The sequence below is a fragment of the Selaginella moellendorffii genome, unplaced genomic scaffold (genome assembly GCF_000143415.4).
Source record: "Selaginella moellendorffii unplaced genomic scaffold, v1.0 SELMOscaffold_148, whole genome shotgun sequence".
NCBI lineage: Eukaryota > Viridiplantae > Streptophyta > Lycopodiopsida > Selaginellales > Selaginellaceae > Selaginella > Selaginella moellendorffii.
This window is the reverse complement of record NW_003314409.1, coordinates 69,357-92,985: the sequence shown is the minus strand read 5'-3', so window position 1 is coordinate 92,985 and position 23,629 is coordinate 69,357. Positions and strand designations below refer to the sequence as shown.

Below are 23,629 nucleotides of genomic sequence, written 5' to 3'. Positions count from 1 at the left end.
TACCTTTTTCCCTTTGCACTAGTATATCTTAATACCGGTCTGAGAAATAGAATGGCATGTGCCCTCAGGCCTTTTACTAAATCACCTTTGAAAGAAATGCAAGCCTCTATGTCGTAAAAAAAAGGTACTAGAGAAATTCCTTAATAATATGAATGTTATTTAGTTTCATGAAAATACACTAAGGGTCAAATGAGTTAAATGACTTCTCCAGACTAGCAATGCCTCTTGCTACACCTTCACAATTAGATTCGTTAGAAAAAGATAACATTGAATAATATCTAAATGTTCTCACCATTAAGTTATATGTCTGGCTAATAGGATTGACGTTCATCTTGGAAAGCTCACCACACGCTCAATGAACAAACAAATAGTGTGTGCGCGCATGCCATCGCTCTTCTTTAGCTTCAGATTCGGCTTGTTCACCTTGACAATGAGATTTATTATACAACCAGATGGACTCAGTCTGGACATAAAGTCACCGCGCTAGTCACCATGCCCCAGATATGTCTAGCCCCTGGACAAAAAACATATAATTTCACGTCATTTTCAAATACTTGAAAATTTGTACCTAGTCCCATTTTACTGAATAAATCCCACTTTAACGAAATAGAGCATAATGCTAATTTTCTAGGATCACTTCTACTACTGTCGTCGATCAATTTGCAAGGATCGAGGTCTCTCGATCCGTCTTACGATGCAAACCAGGCATCGTGGAATAACGGATTCATCTCCCGTGACTTTTACATGCTGTAAAAGAAATGTTGGCATACTCAACAAAAGATCCTCGGCCTCTTTGCCGCGAGGCAGAGGTTAAAAGCCAATGAGAAAGCAAAAAAACGTTTGCATGCTAAAGTTGGGAGCAACGTGGCAGCACGTCTGCTTTTCGAAGCTGCATTATATTCTGGACCTTGGACCCTGCAAAGTTATGTAGTTTGATCCCCTCCAAATCCAGCGACATAGCCATATGGCGACTTTCTTGTTTTGTTTGGCAGTCTTGTACGCGTCTATGTCTACTCTACAAGCTTTGTCTTCCGATCCCGATCTTGTCTGAGACTTTTGTGTGGCAGACCTCGACCATCCGCGTATCCCTGCAACGAGTATCCCTGCAAGCCGTATGCCAACGTGACGATCGACGACTTCGTCTTCAGCGGCTTGCTCACTCCTGCCGACCCCAGCCTGGGCCCCGCGGGCACCAGCGTCACTCCAGCCTTCGTCGAGACTTTTCCAGGACTCCATCGTTTGCTCGGCTCGACTTTGTGGAGGGTGGCCTCATTCCGCCTCACACGCATCCTCGCGCCTCCGAGTTCGTCTAAATCACCCTGGGTCGCTTGTACACTGGATTCATCGACACAGCCAACAGGGCGTTTGCGAGAGTTTACTCCAAGGGCGAGGTGATGATCTTCCCGAGGGGTCTCATCCACTGGCAGCTCAATGTGGGAGAGGGTTCAGCGTCGGCTTTTGCAGTGCTAACAGCGAGAAGCCCGGGTTTCAGACCATAGCTCCGTCCATGTTCGGGAGTAGTGTCACGGAAGAAGTTCTCCAAAAGGCATTTCGGCTGGACGCTCAGACTGTGCACAGGCTTGTCGAAGAGTTTGTTCCCATGGCTGAATTCATCCGAGGAACAGTAAGGTCGTGATTAAATTCATTGTAGAGCAATAACACAATGTTACTCAAATGGAATCTAGTTTTAATCGACCACTTTCATCTTAATCTTTTGATCTACTTGTTAATTCGCAGTGAATGGCGGCAAGTTCTGTATAAACTGCGGACGTAGACTTGGTGCTCGGCAGAAAAATGGCAGGGTTATTTTGCTTCGCAGCTTTGTTCTTGATGCTCACTCTCGCCACAGCAAGTTTCATGCTAGGATCGCATGTCTTTTGCGTTGCGGACCTGCATTGTCCGCTTCTCACCAACAACAACTACTCGTGCAAACCATACCCCAACGTGGCGATCGACGACTTCGTTTTCAGCGGCTTGCTCGTTCAATTGCTGGTCGAACAATTGAACCCATCATGACTGGTCCATGTGTCTCCATCTGGTCTCCGGGCTTTGCGAAAGCTTTGGCCAAAATTATGGTTAGTCAGCACGCATGCAACTACAGAACAGCCATGAAGGTGTGTAGGCAAGCCTGTTGTAAATGCTTGTAGAGGCCTTTAGCCAGGAAACATCATGTTCAGGTTCTTCTAGACTCTGCCTCTTATACTCTCTCTCTCTCTTGGGGTCATTGAGTTTCCCCAGCATGCTGCAAGACAACACCATCTTCCCCTCAGCAAGAGTGTCATGTCATGGCATAGGAATTCCTTGCACATCCTCTCACAAGACCAAACTCTCTTAGAAATGCGCCCTCACATGTCTTCGATTTTGACACCCTTGGACACACAACCACGCTTCGGAATCTACATGCAAAGTTTCCTGCTAAGATCACATGTTTAAAACACTCATAAACACTTCAACCCATGGGTGAATTTATATATTAACTATGTGGCTTTCCCCTTGTGATCTATTTGTCAATTGGCAGCATCTTTTGAGGCTAAGGAATAGAGAGAGGAACAGGTTGACAGTGAATCCGGTGAAGGATGAGACTTAAGAAAGGAAACAAGTTAAAGATAATTTATAGAAGTTGTCTTACATAATAAGTAATCAAATAGATCAATGATTATTGCATATTTCACAAAACCAAAATAGCAACTGCTGCAAGGTGTTATTAAACTGAATCCCTAATACATAATAGGGGAAAGTTAGTCATCTAATCTCTAATAACTACTACTTTACATTTTCTATAAACAATATCTATTGTTTATAGAAATGCCAGATAAAACACAAGATTAACAGTGGCAATGTCAAAACTATCATAATGTTTCAAAAATAAAGGTCGCAAAAAGGCTTTGTAAAACTATCAACCACCATATATTGTGTAGTAACTGATGCCATAATGATATTCCTCTTTCGTATTTCAAATCAAACTTAGTGATAGAGTGTTAATATGTTTAAACTTTGAGTGAAGAGTAAGATCTTTAGCCAAAATAATAGTAAATTGATTATCACAATATAAAGATGTGGGGAGTGACAAAAAATGTCCCAAGTCAATAAGTAATCTATCAAGCCATATGATTTATCGAGTGGCTAAACTAACTACAAACATATTTTGCTTTTGTAGAAGGTATTGCTATCTAATGTTAACATTTAGAAAACCAAGCCACAACACCAAAATTTATAAATAAACACGAGCCACTTGTAAATCAACAAGAGTCATCAACTACACTAGCCTGATAATATCACAAAACAAATATAAATGATCCCATGATTAATAGCGCCTTGAAGATATTGAAGAATTAATTTTACCTCCAATAAATAATTTGCAGAGTTGTGAGTATTGCCTCAAGGAATTAACAATATATTTGATATCTAGCTGAATAACATTACTAATGTACATCAGTGTACCAACTAAGTTTTGATACTCTCAAACATTAGTAAAGGCAGTAGAAATCTGAGGCTTTGGAGATGTAAGAATTGACTGTGATTTAATTCCAAAATATAATAAAGCATCACAAATATACTTAAAAGAATATAGTGTGATAAAGCCTGAAACAACCTTAACAAAATCTAAAATGAAATTTAAAGGAGAATACTTTGATCAAAATTATCCATGACCTCAATGCCTAGCAATAACATATAGAACCACCATCAACCATGTCAAAAGCTATGCTTAACTAGGACTTGATATTGGCAAAAAAACTAAAACTACTTGCACAAAGGAGTAGGGAGTCCCTTTAAAATAAAGATTTGAATTTGCTTGAGCTTGAAACTCTTCTCCACTTAAAGAAGAATCAATTTTATATAAACCAAGTATGTGCTGCTTGTTTCAGTGGGAAAGAAGTGAACATTGATTGAGCCCAGGGAGAACCAGAAGAAGAAAAACAATTGAGCAAGGATGTTGGTCAGGATGCAAGTTGTAGTGGCTGGTCTAATGCTAGGTTGCAAAGTGTTAATAATGATTACACTAAGCTTCCTGTGGAGCTGGAAGAGCTCATTGACTAGGCAGTTGAGACTCATGCAGAGTTGGATTCGTTTCAGTTGTTTAACCAGTGGTTTCTCGAGTTGATATTCAATATCTTGACATCTTGATATAGAAACCCATCATCCAAAGAATGTTTTAGGCAATTCAGTGAAGCCAATAACCCAAGTCAGATTCTTGGCAACTGTAAACACTCTTACCTCTAAGTTAAATCTCTATGTCTTTTTAAAGAAAAAGGCAAATTGCCTTTCTGGGCATCCAGACATTCAGCGGCAAATTGTCTTGAAGTGCCTCACTCACAAGGTCGTGATTAAATTTATTGTAGAACAATAACAGAATAATACATCCATCGACCACTTTCATCTTAGGAAAACTTTCGATTTGCATAGAGGCGATCTTTCGATCTACTTGTTAACTCGCAGTGAATGGCGGCAAGTTCTGTATAAACCGGACGTAGATTTGGCGACGGCAACAAAATGGCAGCGTTGTTTTGCTTCGCAGCCTTGTTCTTGATGACCTCCCTCTCGCCACTGCAAGTTTCATGCTCGGATCGTGATCCACTCCATGACTTCTGCGTCGCGGACCTGTATTGTCCGCTGCTCAACAACAACGACTACTCGTGCAAGCCATACCCCAACGTGACGATCGACGACTTCGTCTTCAGCGGGTTGCTCACTCCTCTGGATCCCAGCCAGAGCACGTCCGGAGCGATCGCCACTCCAGGCGACGTGAACACGTTCCCGGGACTCCACACGCAAGGTTTCTCCTTCGCCCAGCTCGACTTTGTGGAGCGCGGGCTCATCTCCCCTCACACACATCCTCGGGCCTCCGAGTTCGTGTATATCCTCCACGGGGACTTGTATGCGGGGTTTGTGGACGCGGGTAACCGGGTATTCGCGCGAGTGTACCACGCGGGGGAGGTGATGATCTTCCCGAGGGGTCTCATCCACTGGCAGCTCAACGTTGGACGCGGGAGAGCGTCGGCGCTGGCGGTGCTCAACAGCGAGAAGCCGGGATTTCAGATCATATCCTTGTCCATGTTTGGGAGTGGCATCGCGGATGAAGTTCTTGAGAAGACGTTCCGGTTGGAGGCCGAGACCGTGGACAGGCTCGTCAAGTTCTTCACGCCCATAGCTCAAGTCGTGAAAGGGAACTAGAAGTAGCTCCAGATCTTAGTTTCCTTGCAAGTTCCTTGCTCCTTTTGGAACCGCTAATATAGCGAAGTGTTTCGTTGGATATCAGAGATGAGCACGTATGGAGCCGAGCTCTCCTCGGACAAGTCCGTGGCAACCTCGGCTGCCTGGGCCGCTCCTCGGGCATCCCTCTGGACTTTGCAAGCAGCAAGAAGCGTGTCCCAGGCCACGAGATCCGGCACAAACGGCATGGTGGCGATGAGCTCCTCGGCAGCTTGCAGCTTCCCGGAGCGCGCGAGGATGTCTACCATGCACGAGTAGTGAACCCGTGATGGGTTCAATCCAAAGTCGTTTTGCATCGACACGAACAGGCTCCAGCCTTGCTCCAGCTTCCCAACGTGGCTGCAAGCAGCGAGAATGCTCATGAACGCAATGTCGTTGGAGCTGATCCCCTCCACGGCCATGCATTTGAAAAGCTCCATGGCCCTAGCGCTGTGTCCGCACTGGGCATGCGCTGCAACAATCGCATTCCACGATACCAAGTCCCTTTGGGGCATTGTGCTGAAGAACTTCCGCGCTTCAACCATATGGCCTCGCTGGGCATATGCCGCCACCATGGACGTCCATGAAACTATGTCCTGCTTGGGCATCCCATAGAGTATCAACTTGGCTTCGTATACATGTCCGTTGCTAGCAAAGGCCTTCTCGATCGTGTTCCAGGATATCAAGTCTCGCTCTGGCATGGTATCAAACAACTCCTTGGCATTCACAAGATACCCTTGTTGGGCATATGCGTCAATCATACAGTTGTATGTCGCTACATCTCTATCCCTCTCACTCATCCGATCAAAGATGCTCTTGGATTCCTCAACATACCCTCTCTGGGCATACCCATTCAAGAGGAGATTCCAAGACACAACGTCTCGCTCTTCCATCCCTTCAAACAGTGCACTCGCTTCCTCGAGGCAATTGTTTTGGATGTAAGCCGAGATCAAAGCGTTATAAGACACGATGTTTCTCGGCCGAGGCATCATCTCGAACACGTTTCTAGCAGCGTCAGGATCGCTATTTTGGCCATAAGCAGTGATCATACAGTTCCAGGCCACGATATCCTTGTTGGGCATTTTTTCAAAGAGATTCTCGGCCTCACGAATATTACCTCTTTGTGAATATCCCCCCACCATGGTCGTCCAAGACACCACCGTCCTCTGCGGCATCTTTTCGAAGAGGTATCTGGCCTCCTCCATTTGCCCCTCTTGGACATGGCCTTGTATCATAGACGACCACGTCACAACATTCCTTTCGGGCATTCGCGTGAACAAAGCCTTGGCCTTCTCAAGATCCCCATTCGCGACATAAGCTTGGATCATGGCCGTCCACGCCACTACATCGCGCTCCTCCTTTATGTTCTCAAACAAAGCCTCGGCTTCTTCCACATGCCCTTTCCTGGCAAATGCTGTGACGAGGGCAGTCTGCGCAACGATCGTCTTCACGGGCATCCGATCAAACAAATCCTTGGCAGAAGCTATCTTTCCACTGCGGATGCAAAGCGTGATCATCACATTCCAAGAGATCTCGTTCTTCTCTGGAGCCAATTCGAAAATCTCTCGCGCTTTATCAAGATGCCCGTTGTCGGCATATGCCGTGACGATCGAGTTCCACGTCGAGGCATCTCGCCGGAGCATCCCATCGAACGTTCTGCGCGCTCGATCTAGATCTTTCGCCTGTGCGTAGGCCTGGATCATGATGTTGGAGGAGAAGAGCTTAGGATTCTCTATGGATTCGAAGATTGCGCGGGCGTCATCGACGCTGCCGCATTTGCCATACATCTGGACAAGCAGATTCGCGAGGTATTTGTTGCGGCGGTGCTCGCTCTGCGCAATGCGGGCGTGGATTTGCCTCCCCTGTGACAGATCCTGGCAGTTCTTGAGCAGTGCTCCCCAGGAGAGCAAGCAATCCTCTGAGGTGTCTGTGGAAATCACGAAATTGGGGAAGAGCAATGCCATAAACTTTGCTGGATCTCACATGCATTCGCGATTCACGAGGTATTCCTTGCAAGAATCCGGGCGCGACCTCCACAGCTCTTGAGAATCCTGGACGGAGAAAGAACATTCCAATCTAGCTTGGAGATCACGGCTAAGAAGAAGAAGATAATCCATCTTACATAATATCTATACTGGATTAGTAAACACAAGTCATAAAGGTCAAGTACAAGAGACTTGTTATAATGAAACTTCAAACAATTAAACACTGAATAGAGGAAATTGCTAAGCCAAAGTCCACCAAGATCATCGCATTTATACTATTTACAACTCCAGCAAAAACAAACATAAACTACTCATCCTCCATTAATTCTATATTGCATGTTATGAAAGAGAGTAGAGGAGAGAGAATAGGAGGGCTTTTGTTATTTGTTGGTGATAGAGAAGCACAAGAAATAGAATGCCTATTATCCATAAATGTCAAAAGAGCATAAGAATATTTTTTAGTATATTATTGACATTTGGCACAAGTTCCAGTGTTATGTCCCCATCCATGACATTCCTCACATCATGAACAACAATTATATTATGACATGGCATGAAAAGTCAACAATTTAATCTTCTTAAACTAAATTATGCTTCCTCTTGAGGTTCCTCACTTTCCAACCACCCCAGAACTACCTCAAAAGCTCCTTTACACCGCCACCTAAGGTAGGTTAAGTTCTTTACCCTCACATGCCTTCATAAACCCTTGAGCCTCCCTTTGATTGATGTTGATCACATGGTCAAAATTGGCATTTAACAATTCTTCCCTCTAACAAAGTCTTTGTCCCAAGGACGAGTTGTATTGGTGATCACCCTTTCTGGGGAACCTTGTTCAAGCTCCTAATCCATCTTCCACAGCCATATACATTAAGGAAGCATTGGGCTTATCACTCTGAGATAGTACAATTTTCAACTGGCTAACATAAAATACTGGATGAATTTTCACCCTAGTTGGCAGTTGCACTCGATAAGGCACTTTACCAATGTGCTCTAGCACTTTACATAAACCAGTATACTGATGAGAATTCTGCAAAGGCACTAATGTGTTCCGCTGCTCATTTAACGGAAAGATCAATCGCACAAAGACGAGATCACCCATCTTATATTCCCGAAATTGGCAATGCTCATTAGCAAACTTTTCCACTCTATCTTGAACTGCTTGCAAATTCCATTTGCACACCACCAAAATCTTATCAAGTTCTATGGCCAGATCAGTCGCCTCTGAATTAAGTTTTTCTTGAACATCCTTATTCAAATGCAATTCCAACTCTATTACTATTCAAGGATGCCTTCCAAACATGGCAAAGTAAGGACTTAGTTTGGTTCCACTATGTTGGCTATTGTTGTAGGGAAATTGCACCAACAGAAGATATAAATCCCACTATCTCTGCCTTTGACCAATGCTACAACGTAGTATATCCTCCACCACTTAATTTACATGCTCAATTTGCCCATCTGTCTAAGGATGATCTCCACTCGAGAGTTTTAGAGTCACTTGCATAGCTTTTGCAAACCTCTTCCAAAATCCACTAGTGAACTTTGAATCTTGATTACTAACGATGTCCTCTGGCAAACCAAAATCAGGAAAAACCTTCTCCAAATAGACCGTAGCCAAATCTAAGGTAATGACACTTTTTTGAAGATCCAACAACCATACATACTTCATCAAACGATCAACTATAACCCATACTTGCTCCTTTTGCCTCTGTGTTTGTGGCAAACAAGTGATGAAGTCCATAAAAATACTATACCAACAGCTCTAAGGAATATGTAAAGGTTGCAAAAGTCCCCCCGACTTCTCCCGTGGCACCTTTATATGTTGATAGAGCTCACATGATTTACAATACTTGAGAATATCAACCTTCACATTCCTTCAATAGAAATTGTGCTTAATCAACTCATATGTCTTCTTACCCCCAAAATGACTGACCTTTGGATGATCATGATAGTGGAATAAAACTTAAATAATTAATACATCCACCCATAGCAAATACACATGGCCATTGTAGTAAAGAATCCCATCCACCAATGAAAAAGGTGCTTCCATCTAGGCTTGCAATGAGACCACCTTAGCATCCTAAGCCTAAGCATGCTCAACCAACTGCCCAAATTCGCTGACCATTTTACTCAAATGATGACAAAATTGTGTTTGTAATGCCATCATATGGCAAACACGAGATAAAGCATCTACCACTACATTCGATTTTCCCGGACGATGCTCAATAGGAAACTCCCCAAACTCCATAAGTTTGACCATTCAATAAGCTTGCCTAGTGTTCAACTTCTTCTATATGAAAAGATATATAAAGGGTTTATGATCCATCAACACCATGAACACTACACCATAAAGATAGTTGTAAGCCACAAATTTTTCCTTTCCAATTTGCCAGCTTACCTCGTCTATCCGTCCAACATTGCCTTGGCTTTTGCTAAGTTCCCTTGCCAAGGTTCTCGCCTACGGTACCAGCTCCTACTTGGTTTCAGCTACTCACTGCACGAGCAACGGAGTGTTAGCCATTCATCCACGGATTCCCAAATCACTCCCAATCCCCCTCCCCGGGTTAGACTGGATTTAAGGTTCGGCTACACTCCCTGCAAGCACAAGCAGCCAAGCACACTAAGCTTCCAGGTTCCTAACATCCCTTGGTACCACAAGACTTGATCATGGGACCCTCTAAATCCCAAGTCTTGAGTGCAACACTTGCTTCGGGATGCCGGGGCGAAACACCGTGGCCTAGCGGCCCGGTATGGGTACCTCTACCCCTCCACTTCCATCCTGAAGGAAGGCCCAAGCCCCTAGGAAGGGCGAGGACCAATGAGCCGCATGGTACTCAAGTGGGGCACCACTCCACATGAGCCGGGAGCACCGCAATTGGTTTCCCTTTCGGGAGTGGGAGCTGCTCTTGAGCACTTCCTTGGATGGCCCCTCCGGCACCAACCAAGTCCATGCTCACTCCCACCCAAGGCCCCTCAGTCCCAGTCCCAACCTCAAGTCGGTTTGGGAGCCCCACTGGAGAGTCCCTTCAAAACTAGTTTCTGGACCTCACTATCCCTACTATACTTTTGGAACCCCCTGCAGCCCCCCCCCCCCCCCTGGGAGATGCATGCTTTGGGCTTTCACCCCTTGACCCATATTAGTATTTGGACTTAGTCTTTGGCTCGATCTCGGACTCGATTTCGGATCCGACTTCGGATTCGGTCTCGAACTCGATCTCGGACTCAATCTCGGACCCGATCTCAGACCCGACCTCGGACTGGACCTCGGACTCGGTCTCAGACCCGATTTTAGATCTCGGACTCCGTCTCGAACTTGGTCTCGAACTCGGTCTCCGAGCCGGCCTCGGACTCGATTCCGGACTCTATCTCGAACTCGGTCTCTGAGTTGGTCTTGGACTCGATCTTCGACTTGGTCCCATCCGATGAACTCTTTGTCATTTTGGTCATGCTTTCGGGGTTCCTTTAGCCTACGACACCTCGGCGAGTTGGTTCCTTACAACTCCACCACCCATAGAAGAAGTTCGATGCCCACATCGAACGTCTCTCTTTTGATCATACGACTTGTTGACCATATCTCCGGGGGCATCCCCCCACTTAGCGGTGTGCCTAAGTTAGCCTCCCGGGCCAAGAGCCCATGACAACAGAATATAGGTGTCCCTATACCCCTCACCTCACCACGCCCTAGTATGGGGTTGGGACTTGAACCCAGCCTTGCTTTACTAGGGGGTTGGGACTTGAACCCAGCCTTGCTTTACTAGGGGGTTGGGACTTGAACCCAACCTCCGTAGAATACGTCTACGGATTCGACATCCCCACAGGGAGTCGGGCGTAGCTCCCTACGCCTGGTCGACCTAGCTAACCCATGCTAATTAGCTTACCTTCGGTGCGCCTTCGGGTCCCAACATATGCCATTGCTTAACTTCACCAATTGATATTTTTAATTGAACTTTGCATAAGTACATAGAGTTCTGCCTTGCAGAAATTCCTCCACTAGATCTCGCGCGTTCGCTAGGTTCTCCTCCGGTTCCCATGTTGCTTTGCAGTGTGGAAATCGTTTCCACTTCACATGGAACTCTCTCACCTCGCGTCCTTGTCGCTTGCTCCTGCGCGCATTGAGGATGGCCTCGACTTCGTATTCCTCTTCCCCTTGGATAACCTCATGTAAAGGCCTTACTTGGTCCTTGCGAAGCGAATCCTCAAAGTACGGCTTGAGTAAGTTCACGTGGAACACGGGGTGCATTTTCCCCATCTCTTGAGGAAGTCGGAGACGGTAAGCCACTTTACCGATTCGAGCCTCAATCTCATAAGGCCCAGCGAACCTGCTCAAGGAACTCAAGATCAATTCATTTACAGGAATACATGCATTTTTACCTTTGGGTCAACTTCCGGCTGATCCCACTTGGTAGCCTGAGGTTCTTGGTGTTCAGCCACACCTTCTCCCCAGCTTGGAACTCTACGTCCCGGCGCTTCTGGTTCGCATACTTGGTTTGCCTTTGTTGAGCCCATTCCAAGGAATCCCTCACTAAATTCCAAATATTGAGTCTTTCCGCTGTGAATGCCTCCATTGCGGGTAACTCTCCATGATACTCGGCCACGCCGAGTTCCATAGGACCCTCAATAACTCACCCATTGATGACTTCCCATGGACTCACCCCGATGCTCGAATGTGGTGAGTTGTTATAACACATTTCCGCAAGTCCCAAATGACTTACCCAATCGGTCTGGTCTCCTGAGACATAGCATCGTAAATAATCCTCCAGCTGCCTATTCACCCTTTCCGTTTGTTCATCTGTCAAGAAGTGTTAGTGCCATCAACTTGACTTAATACCCCATACCTGTCTGTGGGTGATAGGCTGTGCTGAATTTCAACTTGGTACGATACTGTTCCAGGAGGGTTCTCCAGAACCTACTGGTGAAGATTTTATCTCGATCTGAGATAATCTCTTCTAGCCTTCCCTACACTCGAACCACTTGTTCGAAGAACAGCTTCGCCACACCTTCCGCATCCACTTCCGTTGTGGTGGGTATGAAATGTGCCATCTTCGAAAATCGATCCACCACCACGAATATCGCATCGAACCCCTCGCTTGGGGGTAGTCCCGTGATGAAGTCCATCGTAAGACATTTCCACGGACGATCTGGAATTGGGATGCTTTGCAACAAGCCCCCACTAGCCTTAGTCACGGCTTTGACCTGTTGACATGTTGGGCATGTCTTTACATAGTCTTGGACGTCCTTAGCCATATCTGGCCAATGGTACTTCCTCTTGAGTAAGCCCATCGTCTTGGGCACTCCGCCATGTCCCGCAAGAGGTCCGTCATGACACTCTTCTAAGGCTATCTTCCTAAGTTCCCCTTCTGGAACATACACCCTCGTTTGCTTGTAATAGATGAGTCCGTTGCGTTCTGTATAGCCCGTTTTCTCTTCCGTTGGCAGCTCACCTCTCTGGTGAGCTTCCTGTGCCTCTAGATTCCTCAGCAACACTTCTTGTGCTAGACCATCGTTCTCATATGCTGTCCGCACATCATTCTAGAAGGTTGCTGTTGCGCTGGATATTGCCAACCTCAAGCTCGCTTTTCGACTTAGCGCATCCACCACGATGTTGCTCTTCCTAGGCTTGTACAGAATTTCGCAATCAAACTCAGCCAAGGCATTGGCCCACCGACCTTGTTTCCCTCTCAGGTTGGGCTGTGACAAGAAGTGTTTCGTTGCCACATTGTCCGTGTAAACCTTGAAGTGTCTCCCAAGGTAGTGTCGCCACTCCTTGAGCGCCTTGACCACCACAAACAATTCCTTCTCATGGGCAGGCCACTTCCGTTAAGCCTTGTCCAACTTCTTCGAGAAGAACGCTATTGGATGGTTATCTTGCTTCAAAACTGCGCCCAACGCAAAGTCCGAAGCATCCGTTTCTACCTCAAAGTCCTTACCAAAGTCTGGTAATGCCAACACAGGAGCCTTCCTCAACTTCCCTTTGAGGTGGACAAATGCCGCCTCGCATTCCACTGTCCATACCATCTTCCCTTTTCCTGTTTGGTCCGTTAAGGGCAAGGCTACTCTCAAATAGTGTCTGATAAACTTTCGGTAGTAGTTGCATAGCCCCAGGAATGCCCTTAACTCGTGTACATTCGATGGTCGCTCCCATTCCTGGATTGCTTGGACCTTCTCCGGGTCCACCTTGAGCCCATCTTGGCCCACGACATGCCCGAGAAACTTTACCTCTTGTTGAGCAAAGTCACATTTACTCTCTTTAGCATACAGTTTGTGTTCCCTTAGTTTCTCAAACACCTTTGCCAAGTGTTCGGCATGCTTCTCTAGCGTCTCGCTATAGATCAGGATGTCGTCGATATAGACGACCATGAAGTGATCCAGATAGGGTACAAAGATGTGGTTCATCAACACCGAAAACGTTGCCGGCGCATTGCACAGCCCAAAGGGCATCACCAAAAACTCAAAGCTCTCATACCTTGTTCGACAGGTTGTCTTCTCAACATCTTCCTCAGCTACCCTGATCTAGTAGTATCCTGATCTTAGGTCAATCCTCGAGAAGTATTTTGCCTTTCCCAACCTATCGAACAGGTCCTCGATCCTTGGCAAAGGGTACTTGTTCTTCTTGGTATACTTGTTGAGCAACCGGTAGTCTATGCACATGCGCATAGATCCATCTTTCTTTTTCACAAATAGCACCGGCGCCCCATAAGGCGACTTGCTCAACCTAACATACCCTTTGTCCACCAACGCCTCTAGTTGGCGCTTGAGCTCCGCGAGTTCTTTTTCGTTCAATCGATAGGGTGGACGAACCACCGCCTCAGCACCCTCGACCAGCTCAATCTTATGTTCTATCGGTCGTGCGAGGGGCAACCCCGCCGGTAGCTCCTCTGGCATGGTATCCTGGAATTGGTCCAGCACCCGCTGGATCACTAAAGGTACTTCTTCCGTTCCAGTCTTTTTGTCACTTCTCACCGAGAGTAAGCACAAAAATGCAGCCTTAGTCCCTTTAGTGAGTTGTCCTCTTGTGGACACCAGGTTCATGGACGAATCTTTGGCCTTGCATTGCCCTACCTTTAGATCCTGGGCCTCCACCCTGGATCTTCTTCCTTGGGCATTCGCCAATACCACAAGGTTCCTACCTTGTCCGTGTAGGGCTACCACGAATCGATTGAACCAGTCCATCCCGAAGATCACGTCAAATCCCGCCATGTCCAACACAGTGAAGTCCATGTCTACTTTCCAAGTCCCTACGTCGACTCTTGCTTGTCGAAGTACCTCATCGGTGCTTTGGCTACCTTGAACAAAATCTATAGTCCTTGGTTCGCCTAGCCACTGCACCGTTAGTCCAGCTTGCTGGACTATGTTTGCAGCCACAAAATTATCCGAAGCACCCGTGTCAATAAAGATCTTAACAAAGCTACCTCCGAGCTTCCCTCGGAGGGCTAGTAGATGTCGCGAACGACCCTCTACCAAAGTTGCTCGTATAATGAGTAACTTTGAGTTAGGGACTGGATCACATACCTCAGTTTGGACTTCACCCGACTTGATGGCCATATTGTCTCTGGCCTTCTTCGGGTAGGGACATTCCGTCGAAAAGTGTCCCGCTTCACCGTAGTTGTAGCATACGTTATTTCCCACGCTGCTATACGACTTGACCTTCTTATCCGTGGGTTTGTCTCTTTTCGCTTGACTCCCCCACGTACTCGCTCACTGGCCACTGGATTTGCCTTTCCGGAACCCTGAGGACTCATTCTTAGAGAAACTCTTCTTGAATTTCCCCCTGGTAAACGTTCCCCTTGGTTTGGCCCCTTTGCTAAACGTGGATCCTGACCCCATCGTGTTCCCCTTTCGCAGGTTATCGTTAAAATGCACCTTGATGGCCGCATCCAACGCTTCCTTGTAGTTGGTCGGGTTCCAGCACATCACCTCACCGCGAGCCCAGGTTTGCAAACCCGATATGAAGGCATGGAACGCATCCATATCCCCCATGTCCGTGACAAGTATCCTCTTTGCCATGAACCCATTCACATATTCCTGGATGGTTCCAGTCTGCTTCAGCCTACTCAGCTCATCTCTCAGATGCAGAGTGGCATTCGGAGGAACGTATGTTGCGCGGATCCTCGCCTTCATCATGTCCCAAGTGGCCACTGGTCCTTTGTTGGCCTCCGTCGTTCTCCACCAAGACTTGGCATTATCTGCCAAGTATGGTTTTGCACATGGGACCTTCTCCGAGCTCGGTAATCGCAACGCTCGGAAGTAGTCCTCCATATCGTAAAACCAATCCTCAACCACCTTATAGTCATTCACTCCCTTAAAGACCGGTGGGGGCTTTGGTTTGTACTTGGGAACTGCCTGAGGGACAGATTCTACTTCGGTTTGTTCGACTTTGTTTGGTTCTGCCTCAGTCCTTGCCGAAGGGTTCGCACCTTCTACGCTGCCAGCATCCGCAGTCTTTCTCTTTTTCTTCCGCTTCTCGTCACGCTTTAACTTGCGTACGAGAGTCTCCAGCAGGGCATTGGTCTGTGCCAACTGTCCTTCTAGCACATCCAATCGAGCCTTGGACGACCGAACCTCGCCACCGGACTCCTATTTGGAAGTTTCCTCACTAGAGTCCTCCTCATGCAAGGATTCCTCATCCATAGCCTCTTGTTCGATCGGAGGCTCCAGCTCCGGTGGAGGTTCCGTCTCCGCCTGGGTTCGCTTACGCCCTGCCCTTGCCATCTCCCAGCAATCCGCATCTATCCTTCGCTAGAACTGAGGAAAAGGCTCTGATACCAAATTGTAAGCCACAAATTTTTCCTTTCCAATTTGCCAGCTTACCTCGTCTATCCGTCCAACACTGCCTTGGCTTTTGCTAAGTTCCCTTGCCAAGGTTCTCACCTACGGTACCAGCTCCTACTTGGTTTCAGCTACTTACTGCACGAGCAATGGAGTGTTAGCCATCCATCCACAGATTCCCAAATCACTCCCAATCCCCCTCCCCAGGTTAGACTGGACTTAAGGTTCGGCTACACTCCCCACAAGCACAAACAACCAAGCACACCAAGCTTCCAGGTTGGTACCACAAGACTTGATCATGGGACCCTCTAAATCCCAAGTCTTGAGTGCAACACTTGCTTCGGGACGCCGGGGCAAAACACCGTGGCCTAGCGGCCCGGTATGGGTACCTCTACCCCCCCACTTCCATCCCGAAGGAAGGCCCAAGCCCCTAGGAAGGGCGAGGACCAATGAGCCGCATGGTACTCAAGTGGGGCACCACTCCACATGAGCCAGGAGCACCGCAATCGGTTTCCCTTTCGGGAGTGGGAGCTGCTCTTGAGCACTTCCTTGGATGGCCCCTCCGGCACCAACCAAGTCCATGCTCACTCCCACCCAAGGCCCCTCAGTCCCAGTCCCAACCTCAAGTCGGTTTGGGAGCCCCACTGAAGAGTCCCTTCAAAACTGGTTCCTGGACCTCACTATCCCTACTATACTTTTGGAACCCCCTGCAGCCCCCCCCCCCCCCCCCCTGGGAGACACACACTTTGGGCTTTCACCCCTTGACCCGTATTAGTATTTGGACTTAGTCTCTGGCTCGATCTCGGACTCGATTTCGGATCTGACTTCGGATTCGGTCTCGAACTCAATCTCGGACTCGATCTCGAACCCGATCTCGGACCCGACCTCGGACTCGACCTCGGACTCGACCTCGGACCCGATTTTGGATCTCGGACTCTGTCTCGAACTCGGTCTCGAACTCGGTCCCCGGGCCGGCCTCTGACTCGATTCCGGACTCTATCTCGAACTCGGTCTCCGAGTCGGTCTTGGACTCGATCTTCAACTTGGTCCCATCTGATGAACTCTTTGTCATTTTGGTCATGCTTTTGGGGTTCCTTTAGCCTACAACACCTCAGCGAGTTGGTTCCTTACAATAGTGCCACCACATTCATAAAGCATGAACAATGGAGAGTAACTCTTGCTCATATGTGGAATAACGTTGCTTCATGGGATTTAAAGTTCGACTCTCATATGCAATAGGCTGTCCCTTTTGCATGAAAACTCCTCCCAGTGCATAACCACTCGCATCACATGTCACCTCATAAAGTTTTGATGGATCAACAATGTGAAGCACTAGAGCTTCACTCAACAACTATTTCAATGCCACAAAACTATCCTCATGTGGCTTCTTCCACTTGAATGACACATTCTTGTGCAACAATCATGTCAAAGGAATAGCCACCTCTGCAAATTTATGCTGAAAATGTCAATAATAATTAGCCATACCAAGGAAATTGTGTAACTCAACTACTGAAGTCGGTGTGGGCCAATTTTCCACCACAACCACCTTCCTTGAATCCATCTTGACACCCTTAGATGTCACAATATGGCTTAGATATTCCACCTCCGACTTTGCAAACTCCCATTTGCTCTTCTTTGCATAAAGTTTGATATCACAAAGTAACAAAAGAACTTTGCGCAAATGCACCTTATGCTCTTCCATATTCTTGCTGAAAGCAAGAATACCATCCAAAAAAATCTCCATAAACTCATGGAGATAATGCCCAAAGACCTCAGTTATCGACCAAGTAAATGTGGCTGGTGCATTCGTCAAACCAAACAACATAACCGTAAACTCAAAGTGCCCGAAACTTGTATTGAATGCCATTTTGGAAATAAATGTATCATCCATGGCAATCTAATAATATCCACTCCTCAAATCAATCTTAGCAAACATTCGTGCTTCACTAAGCTTGTTTAAGATATCATCCACATGTGGCATCGACATTTTGTCCTTCACGGTCTTTTTGTTTAAAGCACGGTAATCAATACACATCCTCTTTGAACCATCCTTCTTCTTCACAAGCAAAACAGAAGCACTAAACTAAAACTTGATTGAATAAATCCAAACTCAAGTAACTCTTTGACTTATTGTTAAACTTCTTGCTTCTCAGCATAATTCAATTGAAATGGACACTGGTAAATTGGCTTTGTCCCTGGCTCCAACATAATCCCATACTCCACACCTCATAATGAAGGCAATCCATGAAGAATTTTAGAGGGAAAAACATCAAAGAACTCTTCGAGTATAGTCCGCACTACTGGCTCTCCTCCACACGTGGCTTGGTCCCCCAAGTCATGAACAAACAGCAAGTAACTGAAAAATGTTTTTCTATTACGACAAGCCCACTTCAAAGATGTAACAAAGAACATAACAATTGGGGGTTGAACTCCCTCTCCAAGCCATATATCTTTAATGCCACTATACTCTAATGAGACACGCTTAATACTCCATTTTATCTTTGGATCCACCTTCACCAACCATAGCATCCTAAAAATAAAATCCATACAATGAAGATCTGTGAGATAAAAAGTCTCTATAAGTGTGGTTTTGCCAACCAACACTTCCAACCCTTCTACACAAGTATCTAAATGTTGAGTAGAGGTAGTTGCACCTTCAACCGTATATGGAAGAACTCCTCGTGTCACCAGGCCATGCTCCTCAACAAACTTTGTGGAAACAAAGTTGTCATTGCTCCCACTATCCAGTAAAATCCACACTAGACCGCCACGGAACACGCCCTCTAACATTAAAGTTGATGCACGAGTGTCCTTGACTTCCATCTTGTTCCACACACAGTTAAGTTGATGAGCAATGATCAAAAGCCTCTTCCTCCGACTGGAATGGTCATCCCCATCATCCTTGCGTTGCAAAGTTTGCAACTTCTTAGTATCTAGCTTACCATCAGTAGAAGGGCCATTCTTGTTGCCATGTTGTTTGCTATTCAGTTGTGGACAATCAGCCTTATAATATCCCTCGCCACAATAATGGCAACCTTGTCTATAATTCTTCATAAAGAATTTCTGCTTCTTTGACCCCTGTGTACTCGAAATAGCCACCATAGACTTCAACTTGTGATATTTATTCCCATCCTTGTGTCCACAATGATCATCATAATGATTCTCAATAGAAGGACTCCTCGAATGCTTGTGAGACTTATACTTGTCATTGTCAAAGTCAACGAGTAACATCAAAGAGCTCCTCCAAACTCTTTGTAGGCTAAAAATGACACAAGTGTTGCTACATGCTCTCACTATGAAAGCTATCAATGAAGTAGGATTTGTTTTGATCTGGATCCTTCATTGAAACACGGCTAATCAAGCGAGTCAGCTTCTCAATATAGTCCCCAACCTTCATTTTTCCTTGCTGAAAATGTTGAAGTTCGGTGTGAGTATTTCCCACATCATAGTGAAGGGCAAAATGTAAACAAAAAGGAACCTCAAACTCATCCATCATAGACACTAGTGGTTTCTTATCCGCAATACAAAACTCCTTAAGCTAATTTCACCACCAAAGACCTGCATCACGCAAAACCATTGGAATAGCCACTAAAGCCTTTGCATCTAGAATTCCTCTAGCAGCCAAGAACTTCTTCATATTGGCTAGCTAAATTAGACACTCATACACACCATCATCACCAAAAAAGGTAATCTTAAGTTGATTTGCCAAGAAAGGCTTATTTGGAGTGCCACCATAACCAGTTTCGAGTGCCTCAACATGCTTACGCAAGGTTGCAGCTTGTGCACAATATCTTCTATGGTCCAAACCTCTGCAACTCCATTAACACTATCATCGGCACTACCATTGACAATAGAATTTCAGTGTTCAGCTTGGTCAGCCATCACAACCAATGCCTTTTATACTAATGTTATGACCCAACATAAAAATCAACGATTTAGTCTTCCTAGACTAGATTACACCTCTTTTTGAGGTTCCTCACTACCACCCCCAAACTACCTCAAAAGCTCCTTTGTGTTTAAGTTTCTTACCCTAACATGCCCTTGAGCCTCCCTTTGACCGACCTTGACCACGTGGTCAATAACAAATTGCCACAATATATCCCCAACATTATCTTCTACCATACCCTTGATCTCCATCCCCAAACACAAGCATGCTTACTATAGTAGTTTCCATGATCATTATAACCACCTAAAGTAATTGCCATTTGCTCTTCAAATGCTAGAAGAGAATTCTCTAGGTTGAGATAAGCCATCCATATGTTCATCTTTTCCATTTCTTCTCAATAAATTATCTTTTCCAATGCCCTATAAAAAAAAGCTTGGATTGTAACACCTAAAGAAAAATAGAATCAAATGCGAGTAGAGTGTTACCTTTCAGCCACTGCTCGCACCTTGTCCAGGTCCACAAGACACAACCAATAAGCCATGCATTTGATTCACACGTAGCTACTATTTGGTGACGCTGCTACAAGCCTTTCAAAGTCGTCCTTGGTCTCTGGAGGCTGGTCCTTCTGTAATAACTTCTCTTTTGCTGCAGCCTCCCTGTTGAGAAGCAGGACATGAGAAGAGTAAATATAAACAAGAAGTAACTCTGCTCTTTCAAGTCAATTGGCACTGTATCCTCAACGTCTTTGTTGAGAGTGGATCGACATGCATAGCTGTGGGCATCGTTTTGATGCTCCCTCTCATCATTATCCATGAGCACATTAGTGTTCGAAGGCTCTTCATTTATAGCTTCTTCCTCCATCGTCTCGATGCCATCCTCAGGGGTCAGATATGACGCTTTCATTCCAAGAGATATACGTTTGGTTTCCTAGAGGGAAATCATAACCCTGTGGTTTTACTAAAGCTTTTGTTCTCACCTTTAGAATCTTTACTTGAACCCATTGGCCGACTTTGTAAAGTGTTGACAAGTCTTGAATAAAATCGTAAAACACTTCAGAGACATGACACAAGCAACCTGGAGCACAGACTAAGAACTTGAAACCAAGATAGAGAGAGAGCTTACCACATCGCTCTCGGCAAGGCTGATGAAGATCCTAAATGCTTCAATGTTGTGTATGCGGCCACTAACGATCTCTCCAGCACCAAACTTCTTCCAGCCACTTGAATCTTGTGACGTTGTTGCCGTCAAAGACATTTCAATGTGCCCAGACAATGGCTCGATGCTTAAAATTCTGACGAAGAAGAAGATATCAGCAAACACTTCCATACGGAGAAAAGTTCATACCTTCCCGATATCACCTTGCCTGGTGGAAACATTTCTGCAGGGTTTTGTACAAACGAGTTCGATAGGTTCTTCAGTTGAATTCTAGCTTCAAGTGAAACCTTTCTCCGTCCATTCTTGACAAAACCCTGCAACACAAAAACAAGTCACGTCCACAGCATGCAAGGTTTCTGCTTACTTGCACTTCATATCTTGCTTAAGTTCCAACACGGAATTGACAATACGAGCATTGGATGCAGAGTCAAAAAAATTTAATGCGGAAGTAGTGTTTGATAGCTCGGAAGGGACTCAAAACCACCACGTCCACCAACTTACTGAAAGTTCCAAGCCCATCTTTCCCCTCCCTGGTCGTTTTAAATCCAAGACCCTGCACCTTACGAACTGTCCCTCTGTAAATAAACTGGCTGGGTCATCAATCCATGTATCGTTACATGAACTTTTCCGAAACTTTCCCATCTGCCTTGCACAGTATGTCCGCCAACACCAGCAAAAACTCGTGTGATTCGTCGGCCTAACAGGTCGCCTTTCTTGAATTGTTCGTCACTTGCTTTCGGGTGTAGAGACAAATCCACTTGCTTCCTTTCGTGGTTAACACTTCTTATATGGCAACTGACAGGTCACCGACTTTGAAGTGCTCTTTAAAAAACGTTCAAGCTCCGAGGGATCGTCAGACGTGTCCAGTATAAAAAGGCAGCCTTTAAGATGGGGTGAGAGGACTAGCCATGCCCAGTTGTCCTTTACTTCTTGAACGTATCTGATAACCGACTGTTCAATGGTTACGGTCTCAAAAGTAATCACTGAGCATGCAGCATCGTTTCCTGCAAGTCATGATAAGTAAGCTAATTCAAAGGGCCACCATACAGACCTGCAGACGTAGAGATAAATCCAAAGTGGCAGCATTTCTGTGCTTTCTGCTGGTTTTGCGTTTTGAAAGGATTTTAGCTCGAACAGTCTGCCCAACACTGTATTTTCTCAATGGGTTCCCTTCTTCATAATGATCAAGACATTTGAGGAGTTAAAAGACAGACTGGAAAACAGAAACGAACCTCTGTAATGTGCACATTCCCACGTAAGGAGCAGTGGCTGTCCATGGGACAGGGCTTGTTTGCCAGTCCTAGAACTATTGAGTGTTGCAGCCTCCATGAGGCGATTTCTTGGGTGATTTGTGACCTGTGCAGTATGAGAAAGAAGTGACGATTCACAGAAGAATTCTAGAAACATGGAGCTCAATCTTGGAAATGTGATCATGAGCATAGCAGGAAGTTTTGAGCAAGAGGACTTTGGTCTCTTGGAATGCAATGATCACTGCAAATGCCTAGAATGGGTGTCTTTTGAAAGTGCTTAAGCTGTTGGATTTCATTCCGGCACCTTTTGTGAATGCATTGATCACAACCCATGGCAGATCAAAAATCCTAGCTCAAGCAAGAAACATGTTTGATCAAATCTTGTGCAAAACTGTGAGCTCCTGATCACCCATGATCTAACTGTAAGCCCAGTAAGGACAATCCAGCAAAACCTTATTAAATCTTTGCATAACTTACCTTTATCAGTGTCTTAGCCACGCCAGCCTGACAAGCAAGATCCAGGAGAACTGTTGTATCAATCACTACAGCCACTTGATTATATTGTTGCCCATTGCATGGAGAAGAAGCTCAAACTTCTTCTATCACTGTGATACTCTACTATGAGGAGCAAGTAAAAAGTTCCTTGTTTTCTGTTTATGGACATGCTATAAAGACAAACACATCAGACTACTAAAAAAAAGTGAACTTTTTGACTAGTAATAATGTTCTCAAAGGAAAGTTTGCAAGATTTTAGTATTGCAAGAGTGTAGGACTTCTTCCTTATATTCTTCACTATTTGCTTTAAGCTTGCCATAGGAAGAATAAAATTGATAAAAAAAACATTAATTGAACTCTTTGAGAGATAAACAAGAAGTACATATGAATAAAAAAATGTATTAAAATGAGTACATCATATAAATTTTTTATTTATGTAAAAATTGACAATATCAAAGCAAACCAAACATTGTTGCATAGTGCAATGCAGAAAATTATATCTATTTGAGTTCGGTTAGGGTTAGTTAGTGTAGATGGTATTGTGTAGCAACTCTTGTTCAGTGGAATGGTTATTCTCCATATGATGCTACATGGGAAGCTGAGGATGATGTTGTTTCCTAATTTTGAGTATGACTTGGATGCATTCCAGAGGAAGAGGAGAAATAGTCACTTGCTCCTATCCTTTCTTTCTTTTCTGACCCCGTTGATGGCTGGAGGTGTTGTGTCACGTGAGACAGCTAGTGGTTTTGTTAGCGGGATGCTTTGCTAGCTTCTCTCTCCTCAGCTACTGTTCATCATAGTTGGAGCAGAGGGAAAAATGTCACCATATTTCGTGATGAACCAGCTGATTCTGGACCTAGGTCTCTGATCAAAGAGCCAAATACCAACTGCAAATTTGCATGTGA

General features: G+C 45.4%; 2 protein-coding genes across 2 annotated transcripts; one reads left to right on the top strand and one right to left on the bottom strand.

Annotated features, from left to right (window-relative positions):
• The first annotated feature begins 4,491 nt into the window (after positions 1 to 4,491).
• Positions 4,492 to 5,172, top strand: LOC9652419 (oxalate oxidase 1). The gene has a single exon (XM_024666772.1). It carries the CDS (start codon positions 4,492 to 4,494, stop codon positions 5,170 to 5,172), a length of 681 nt encoding a protein of 226 aa, XP_024522540.1.
• Positions 5,173 to 5,225: 53 nt separating this feature from the next.
• LOC112343395 (pentatricopeptide repeat-containing protein At4g02750-like) lies at positions 5,226 to 7,154 on the bottom strand. The gene has a single exon (XM_024666771.1). The coding sequence runs from the start codon at positions 7,152 to 7,154 to the stop codon at positions 5,226 to 5,228; it is 1,929 nt and encodes a 642-aa protein (XP_024522539.1).
• Between the last annotated feature and the right edge of the window lie 16,475 nt (positions 7,155 to 23,629).

Excerpts from the sequence above, each read along its gene's own strand:
- LOC112343395 (XM_024666771.1), bottom strand. The coding sequence starts at position 7,154 with ATGGCATTGCTCTTCCCCAATTTCGTGATTTCCACAGACACCTCAGAG.
- LOC9652419 (XM_024666772.1), top strand. The coding sequence starts at position 4,492 with ATGGCAGCGTTGTTTTGCTTCGCAGCCTTGTTCTTGATGACCTCCCTC.